This window comes from Anopheles aquasalis, chromosome 3 (assembly GCF_943734665.1).
Source record: "Anopheles aquasalis chromosome 3, idAnoAquaMG_Q_19, whole genome shotgun sequence".
In the NCBI taxonomy this organism is placed as follows: Eukaryota; Metazoa; Arthropoda; class Insecta; order Diptera; family Culicidae; genus Anopheles; species Anopheles aquasalis.
Window position 1 is genome coordinate 49,343,549 of NC_064878.1, and position 9,481 is coordinate 49,353,029.

At 47.2% G+C, this 9,481-nt stretch overlaps 1 protein-coding gene across 2 annotated transcripts; it reads right to left on the minus strand.

Moving 5' to 3' along the window:
- Nucleotides 1-939: 939 nt before the first annotated feature.
- LOC126575930 (G-protein coupled receptor Mth2-like) lies at nucleotides 940-3,001 on the minus strand. 2 transcript variants are annotated; one of them, XM_050236949.1, is made up of 6 exons: nucleotides 2,509-3,001; nucleotides 2,301-2,433; nucleotides 1,810-2,223; nucleotides 1,569-1,737; nucleotides 1,300-1,503; nucleotides 940-1,220 (listed from the first exon to the last, which is right to left on the minus strand). In XM_050236949.1, the coding sequence occupies exons 1-6, from the start codon at nucleotides 2,938-2,940 to the stop codon at nucleotides 1,109-1,111; spliced, it is 1,464 nt and encodes a 487-aa protein (XP_050092906.1). In that variant the 5' UTR covers nucleotides 2,941-3,001; the 3' UTR covers nucleotides 940-1,108. The 2 variants fall into 2 exon arrangements, with proteins under 2 accessions (XP_050092906.1, XP_050092905.1); XM_050236948.1 differs by having other exon boundaries at nucleotides 1,810-2,226.
- Between the last annotated feature and the right edge of the window lie 6,480 nt (nucleotides 3,002-9,481).

Below are 9,481 nucleotides of genomic sequence, written 5' to 3' on the forward strand. Positions count from 1 at the left end.
TGTTGGTGCTACATTCCGGTCGATCCGGCAAGAAGCTTATCTGAACTTTATGCTAAGCGAAGCGAAGAAACTACACCATGTTGTGGCACAATATTGCTGCAAAACACGCGGGGGAAAAACCTTGTAAACATGCGAGGAAAAACGGAAGAAGTGTGGTGGAGGCGTTGAGCAACAGAACCACCGGATTCCCTTTATTCCATGGGTTGGCGCAATAAGTGACAAAAAAATGGGGGCCAGCACATTCCGCCGGTGGCTATTTGAAACGCGTAGCTAATGGCTGTAATAACTAAGGGCACAGCACAGCAACTGATAGGCCATAAAATATGGCTCTGGTGGCTCTCCGGTTCGGTTTCCACTACTTTAGAGTTTTCGTTCGCCCGACGGGAGTGCAAAAAAGGGGTTGTAATTCATGGGAGATAGGCCTTTTTGTCTCTGCAAAAATGAAGTACCGGCACCATCGGTAGGCTGGTGAGCGCGCGTAACATGATCGGTAACCGGTTAGCTATGCTACCGGCAATGTACAACCGGGTATGAAGTTTATTACAGTGCAACGGGTTTTTTTTTCTCTATTTCTCTAACGTTCGAGGTAGAACCGTACGTGGATCGTGAACGTGATTCTACAAGTGTCCGTGTCGTTGGTTGCCGCTTAGTGGTGCTAATACCACGATAGACGGGTGGTGCAGGTGCTGCTCCAGCCACTTCATAATCTGCTTGTCGTTTTTCAATCGAAAGTTTAATCATCGACGGTGTTGGCAAAAACCGCGTTATGGTATGTGCAAGGACGACACAGCGGCACTAGGATGTGGTTATGTTTTTGTCTCTGTTACATTTATGGGCGCGCACTTAGTGAACGTGTATCTCAAATGAACGACACCTGAAGGTATATTCGTTCGGCTATCGGTCCGATCCGATCATTGTTTAGTGAGAGTCGATGGAGGCACCAGGAAAATCATACGATTCGTGAATCGCACTTCCACCACGAAGCATATGAAGAGAGTTCGATAAACTGTTATTGAAAAGTAAAATGGTAGCTTTCATTTCGGTTTTCTTTTGCATTTGCATTTGAAATCGAATCTGTAATTTCGGTGAAGTTGTATTTTACAGATAATCACTCAGATTGATGCATCATAAGGACGCTCTTGGGATTTTCTACATCAACCAATTGAGGAATAGAATACGCAGTATAATCCTCTCTAGGGGTATTTTCTCTTCTGCCGAATCTGTGTCAATAAACAAAAGGATAAAGTTATAAATAGTACGCCAATTTTGTGCATTTTTCGTGTATTCCTTTATACATACCGCTGATACAACAACTGCAATACTATTTGATTGCAGACGAGCCGGAAAAGGATGAATATACCCCAAAGGCAGTATCCCAGAGCGTTCACAATGTACACCAGCCATAACCAATAGGCTGTTTTCGGATCAATCTGCTGCCATTTTATTATATCTAGCGACCGGGCTATCCCCATGATGAAGAACAAGCTCAGATGTTGGCCGATTCTGTGGTATGATTGGAAATGAATATTAGTATGATCAATGGTAATGTTTATGCCTCCGAGACGTACCTGTTACGATCCTTTTCAAGCTTCAAGAGAGATCCCGAATTGCCAGTAATCGTACTGGCATCGGCCAGATTGCTTAGGTAATTGCGCATGGCAGTGATAGTGCAGGGAACTATGTTCGCACTAATTAGCAGCACTAAGTGCAAGTATCGAGCCTCAGTCTCTTTGTCCGCTGTAAACGGCATGTAAATAATATATTTAAACGATGTATTTGCCTAATCTTTAACATCCCAACGATACTTACGTTTGAGAAAGCTTGCCTCTTCGCCAACATTCGTAACAAGTTCATAACCCATTAGCTCCGTGTGATCGAAGAGGAGATTCGACGCTAGGATCAATATAGGTGCGCCCCAAGCATGCAGAGAGCAGTACAGGAACTTTCTGTGTTTAGTCATCTGTCCACGACTTTCACCAAGTAACCAGTAGATGACGTTCAGCCAAAAGAAACTGGCCAACAACGTAAAGTATAGTATGTAGGCAGAGATGGTATACAAATGGGACTTGTAGCCAAAGGCGTTCAATTGTTCCATGGCCAGAAACAAATAGGATACGGTGAGGCATGCCACGTAGCACATCACTGATTTGCCGTCCATTAGCTCCGGTAGAATAGCGTAAACCACAAAGGTGGCCACAAGCAAGGGAAAAACAACCAGAAAGTCTCCTTGATGAATAGAAACAAAGTGTTAATTCCTCATGTTGTAAGCAGTCTACAAGTCTATCATCTATCAAACTCACCCAAGGCATGTATTTGATGATACAAATCGCTAGGTTGTGCAATAGAATACTTGTCGCAGTATAATGCATGGAATTCACCCATCTCGGTCTTTGGTAGAATACAAAAGTAATCAACAACGTTCAGCTCTCCTTTCTGGAAATATTGGGACCCAAAAACCAACGTCCTTTCTTAGCTCTTTTTTCTTTGCTTTTCGGTTCGTAAACTTACTGAAGTTATTTTCACTTGACGCTGCTTCGGTACAATAAAATCTCCCGCACAGTAAGGTTGTTTCAAAATCATGTGATACTTTGCCTCTAGCGCCGGATTAACTATGCCAGTGTTTTCCCCAGAAGCACCCGAAACATTAGCAAGGAGCTCCTTTAGCCCATAGTTTGTCCAATATTCATTCACGCATGCATATATGCATTGCCGTACTAGGCAAATGCATCCTCTTCGAGTGTTTCCATCTTGAAAGTACTGAGAAGCACTGTATCGCACTCCGTCGTAGTCAATGCCTCCATCTCCAGCTATAGTACCGTTCGTAATATCCACTGATTCCTGCACGGAGCATAGCTGAACATCGTTAGCATACACACTGCACAACAGCCACACCACAAACCATTTCAACAAACGTACAGTTGAGTGTAATATGCACGGCATTTTGAAAGTAATGAAGTAAAATTCTTAATACACAACCTTTGTCAGCGTCTTCGCATGTCGACGGTCATTTGCAAACTGATTACAGCAACCATCATGCATGCCATATCAGCGCAATGGGTTTCATGCGGTAGTGGGCCTACCGCGGGCAAACCCCACAGCGAGTTGGCTCATTCTCCGTGGAGCTTTCTGTGGGGTTTGTCCCGCAGCCTCAGCTGCTGCATATGAACAGCATCAGTTATCAAACATATAAGACGCCCATCCGGCCTAGAATGCCCACTGTTCTGCTATGGGAAAGCCCAAGGCAAACTGATAATGTGCTGTAGATGTCTTCGAAACAGCGAAATGTTAGTATGTTCTATATGAATCAAATGAATAATAACCTTGTTTATTGAACGCTCTTGGGAAAAAAACCCAATATGTAATTATTTTAACTGGCCTGGCCTCTCGTGCGATCGTGATATGGTTCCCATATTGATTCCCTTCGATTAACAAAAAAGACGCACTAAAGCGTCTCGTTTGATGTGCACCGGTCTCACTTAGGGCATGATGCGATTGCGATCCTGTTCGGTTGAAATAAAAGGGGCTCAAAGGGGGCTCCATCAATCCATCGGACTCATTCTTCATTCTTTTTCCAAGCAGGCAACTATTAAAATTGATGACAAATCATAGCGAATAACAAAGACGGTGATGATTTCTAGCTACTGCGATCATCTAATGCGGAAAATGAATTCTTTCTCGCAATTGTAGCGTTACAAGTTATTCTCGCTCGTTGTGTATTGCAAAAATACACTTTCTTACACCGCATCGTCCAGCGTGGCATTACAATCCATGACAAGCGGCACCATCATACATTAAGACGCGACCTCCTAGCGCTTGATTCAAACCACATGCTGAGTCTCGCTAAGCACATTCAACATCAAACACTGGAGTTCGAACTGGAGTGGCTGAAAGCAGCTTTCACTGATCGATCCCGTTGCACGTTTCACTATTTTTTCTCCCGCCAAACCTTTCTCAAACCACACCAATTTAGTGAATCAAGCAATTGAGCTTCTTGCTCCCGTGTATAGCACGCCGGTGAATGACTTGCCTCTGGTTACTTTGGGATTTGCGAGTCCCGTCGTGTAGCAGCCAACTGCAGCGCCAAGGCACCGAAAAAAGTGGCCAAGTCAGCATCATTATCATCACGAGGGAAAGAAGCTTGCGTCTTCAGCAGCCGTCACCAAACCACAGGAGTTGCTTTTCGGAGGGGGGAAGAGAACGGAAATGCATTAGCGAATGGTGGGCCGGTGGAGGGCACCAGATACAGAGCCGGGCTGCTGCCAGCCATTTGTGCAAGATCATCGTCGTCGTCACCGTCGTCGTCAGCCATCGCGAAGGGCGAACGCATCGCTACTACTCATAACGTTCCCATCTCCGTGGCGTGTTTGATAGCGCGACGGTTCACCGGTTAATGGCCTTTTGATGCTGACTACTACGGTACCGCACCGCGGCCAGGAGTGCTTTTGAGGGAACTTTCTTCTTCTTTCTAGATCGAGAGGGAAAATGCAATAAGAACAAGGTTGGTTCCGTTCGCTCGAAACCACCGCCATCAGCCATCAGCGTTGTTGAAACTAACAGAAGGATTACTCAAGTTCGGGCGCGCGTACCGTAGTTTTACAAAAGCAAAGCGGCCACAGTGAAGGGACACCAACGAAGAGTTGCCAGAACAGTTCGATACAGTTCACCAAAAGCTTCGGCAATCTGTCGAGAACAGTGGGAGCGGCTGGAGCAATGGAAATAAATCATCGTTTGATCTGAGCGCTTTCCAATTTGCATGCTGCCGACCGAAATTGCCAAGTCAAACGTTGCAATTACACTCCCGCAACCACACACTTTCTCTCTTTCGCTCGATGGCATACGAAAGATACTATGCGCTAGCGAGATCCAGTGGAGCGGAGCAGCTATGCAGATCACAATTTAGTTGCCCTGCCTGGCTGGCTGGCTGGCGCACCGCAGTATTTCGTGGAGCGAGCGAGCGAGCGTTTCTCGGTTCATCGATCAAAGCAATTCATTATGGGGCATAATTGGCAGCCAACATCTGCACATTTGACGCCTGGCTGAGCGAGGATCTAGTGTATAATTGCATCCACCACCTTGGCGTTGGGAGTGTGGCATAATGGAGAGAAAGTATCGTTCACTAGCGAGAACTAGTGATGGCGCCGATAGTTTGCGTATTGCAGCACGTGAGACATGAGAGTGGAAAAGGCAACTATGTAGCAGAAAAGATAAAGAATTCTCATAAAAGATGGTAGAGAATCGGATGAAAGCTTGGAAAACTTTCAGGAATTCTAAACAAATATCTAAAAGGAAACGAGGATTCGAAAGATGCGTCATGCTGGGCCAAACATCACTCCACATTTTCCATTGAAACCGATCCCACATCCTCGCCCGTTGTCATAGACTTTAGGCGAATGTCGCGTAGAATTTAATGACACCGACTGTCACCTCGGAACAACCCACGAAACAACCACCTCCACGGGGTTCAGCCACCAAACTGCATGCCTCGCCCTCATGGTCCTCGGTATCCATTTCAGTTGAGTGACATTTGTTTACGTTTTAAAAGCGAATCGAACATGCGCTCGCTCGTTCGCTAGTAAGTGGCACACGCTAGTAAGCACCAGCAAGCGCCCCATTGGCGCCTCTCCTTCCCTTCCACTCCCGACGGTATACCGAGCAGGCTGGTGGGGAATCGAACGAAGAATAATTGACGTTTAATTACGCTCCCGGAAGGCATCCGCCTGTCGCCGACGCATCTTCCATTACAAAATCAATAAAGGCCAGGAACAATTAAGTGAATAAAAGCAACTCCCCTGAACTGTGCTCCACCCCTTCATGTACACCATCGGCCTCTCCTCCAGGGGACGCGAGCGCCATCGATTCCGGTGGGGTCATGTCGACAGGATATGCTGCCATCGACGACGACGCCGGCTACGAGGACCATCAGCCAACACGGAACCGGATCCTGTACGAGACTAGCTACAGTTTTCTGTTGCGGAGTTCTAGTTGCAACCTCGAACGCCTCGTACGTGGTACAGCAAACCGCCATTGGGCTCATTATGCATGTTGTGGCGGTATTTGTCGGTTTTTCGAAGTTTGTAAGGACTGGCCTAGCTCACAGGGCCTGGCAGCAGCAGCACGTAAAACCTTCATCAACAGTCGAAACCACCACCATCGAGGCCGTGTCTCGCAATTGGAGGATAAATGAGTGAACTCGGATTCAATAGACTCCACTCCCGCTGATGATGATGATGATGATGAGAATGAGACCGGTACGGAGGGAATGGGTTGGAGTTTTTCCTGGGTGCCTCCCAAAGAAAAACATAAAATGGGAAACAGGAAACGGTACCTACAAAAAGAGCAAAAGGCGAGCGAGTGAGACTAGACAACCGAGCGCAGGCGGTGGATGGACGGACGGACGGAGTGCGCGGCCACAAGGCACCCAAACCGATGGCGGCAGCGCTGATGTCTGACCGGCGAAGGACTTTGTTTTCCTGTCCATACATAAATTATTCCAACCACACACACGCTCACGCACACACTCATTGGGTAAATCAAACAGAAGAGAACGTGGAGAGAGGGACCTCTTTCCTAGTGACTGCCGGTGGCATCGTGCTGGCCAGCTCTCGATACAATGGCCCCCCCTCCGTCAGCATGGAGTTGCGTTAGGGGGTTGCGAACACTGAAAAGCGACATTTTCCTGTGTGGTGATGATGGTGCGGAGGTTCAATCGCAGAATTTCCTGTCCCAGGAAGTGTGTTCCGGGCAATAAGCGAAGCGTAATTGATTGCCATTGCAGCAAGGCGAGTGCAATTGCTGATACGAAGGACCACCGGGGAGGTTCGCAACCTTCCGTGTAGCGTTGGGCAGTGTTCCAATGGTCGATGTTATTTAATGCTAAGCGCAAGTTCATCAAAGACCATTTAGTGAATATTCTTCCAAAAGAATCCAAATTTGGTCCAATCAGAAGACCCAAATTACCCTTTCTGCCTTGAGCAGAAGGAAGAAGGTTGATTTCGATTTGTTTGGCAGGTTCCATTTCGTGCCCCCGTGCTTTATTGTTTCTTGCGAGGCGAGTGTCACCATCTTGATGCTGCTGATGCTTCAACATCCCCTCGGGCTCCCTAGTGCCACCCCGTTCAGAGATCAAGTTTCAATCGTTCGCTGGTGAGTGAGCGTTACAAATTAAATTTCATTTCGCGTCATGTTGCACTCCATCCGAGCGGGATAACAGACCTTTCAGCAAAAAACCAGAGCGAGAGCGAGAGCAAAGTGTAGGGGAATTGCCATTCCGGTTTTCCAGGCCACAGACCAGTTGGACTTTGTAAAACGCGATAACGCAATTCGCTTGCCAATTTGCTGTCATTCAGCGAGACAGGAACAGGCGAATTCTTCCAATCGTTTCCACGCGGGCTCATCGCGCCCAGCCCAATATCGTCCTTTTATCGCCCTGTCAATCAAGTTTTTCCAATAGATTTCACCGGCAACGGAGCTCTACCAGTAGCTTAAAATGTAAGCTTACAGCTAGTGCTGGTGGGATCGTTGAGGATAGTGAAACATTGATTTACGCTACATACTACATACTTATCTCTCCATAAAGTACAACTAAAACATCGTCCCACCTCATTGGAAACTCGATTCTATTCCTCATGGGAATGGAAATGATGATCAGTGGATGATGGTAGTACATTGTGCACGTTCCCGGAGAGAGAGAGAGAGGGAGAAATCCGAGCAAAACAATCCAGAGGAAACAAAACACCAACCCGTCCCGGCTCCTATTAGCACCTCTGTATTGTGAGCATGGTCCACCCTCCGCTTTTCCTGTCCGTTCCGGGTCCTCCGAGTGGTTAGAATTTCCACCGGCAACCGGTACGGGAAAAAGGCATTCGAGTCGCCAGTTTTGAAATTGGATTTTAATTGAAAACTAAAACAATTGAACCGAATTAAATTCGCGCAACACTATTCAGGTTGGCCATTACGGTTCGATGAGCCGGAATGGCGCAGGCCGTGCTATGCCATTCCCATTCTCTCGCTCTCTCTCTATCTCGTTCTCTTTTGCTCCCTTGGGGGAGGGAATGCGAGTGATAAGTTTTAGAGATGAGAATGAGCTCGGTAGAATTTGGGAAAGATTCCGAAAAGTGAAAAAGGTGGTTCAGCTTTGTATCCTTGTTAATTATTTTTCGATTATTGCTTGCTGGTTGCTGGGTGAGCCAAGCTGAAATATCTCGGCAACATTCTCTCAGGTAGTGTCGTGATGGTGGTGATTGCTTCTGTCATTTGAAGCGAACAAATGAAGGTTCTGTGCGATAGTTGGTTGCAGTATCTTAGTTTTTCCACAATCAAACAAAGCTGATTGTTCCGGGAATCATGCTGAACCCGCACCAGCTTTCGCCGAGGATATTCAGAATGCAGTGCGCAATGGTACCGCATAATCCATCAACGGCATTGTTTAACAGCATTGGAGAGTTCAAACATTTATGCGCGATTAGAACTATCACAGCACAGTGGCAAAGCAAAGCATATCGAATCCATCAAACTGTGCAATGCTTTCGGTGCCTTGCTGCTACCATCGAGACCGGTGGTCGTTGTCGTTCGAGAATAATCTGTTGACACACTCTCTGCACCCTCAAGTTCCAGGCGGTTGACAGGCCGGAGGAGGCCGCATGGAAATTAATCATTCAAACCCGTGCCAAAAGGTCCCCATACACCGTGTACACGGTGTGAAAATTATGCAAATTATGTGTATATTCTCCTCGCACACATACAATGGCCGCGCCGTGCCGTGGCGACCACAGCCAGCCTCCTTGCTTCACGGAGAGCTCCATCGGCCTTCGGGGAGCAGTATGTTTGCGCTCGGCGCGAACGGCCAATCGATAGTGTAAATCACGACAACATTCTGGTTAGACACCTCTCTCTCGCTCTCTGGTTGGGAAAGGATTAGGCAAACTAAAGCTGCGTTCGGAATAAATGGGGTACACTGGATAGCCCAGGGGGTGTCCCGTTGACGCGACACCGAGAAATGGCTAAATATTCCCACTTCGGACAGGCCTCCGATAGGCGCGGTGTGCCGGACCAACCAAACAAATTATGTTGCTAGGCTGCAGGCGTGCACTTAGCGAGGGCCACTGACCTCCATTGCATTCTAGTGTATGGGCGTGTGGTGTTATTTTTGGGTGGATTTTCTCGCGAGAATTCGCTCGAAAACCATCCGTGGTCCGTGTTTTCCTAGCATTATAAACATTCACAACGATTCCCAGCGATGACTCGTTAGTAGAGGACACTTGGAGAAGCAAAAAGAATGCAAAAGAAGCGAGCTTATCGATGAGGTCAAAACATAATTTATGCACCCGCGACCCGCTGATCGCCTGGAGTACCTTAGCCTTAATTTCGCGACAACGACGGCCGTACACTAATGCACTCGCCGGCCACTAAAGGACATCCATCATGTGCTATCAGGGATCGGTGTTTTGTAGGTTAATGCGAACGGAGCAGCTTTTTTTGCTGC

Bases quoted from the DNA above. Each gene is read 5' to 3' on its own strand.
- LOC126575930 (XM_050236948.1), bottom strand. From the start codon at position 2,940: ATGCCGTGCATATTACACTCAACTGTACGTTTGTTGAAATGGTTTGTG. The intron at 2,227-2,300 runs GTGAGTTTGATA...CTATTCATCAAG, and splicing joins TCATCAAATACATGCCTTGG to GAGACTTTCTGGTTGTTTTT. The intron at 1,221-1,299 runs GTATGTATAAAG...TTATTGACACAG, and splicing joins TTGCAGTTGTTGTATCAGCG to ATTCGGCAGAAGAGAAAATA.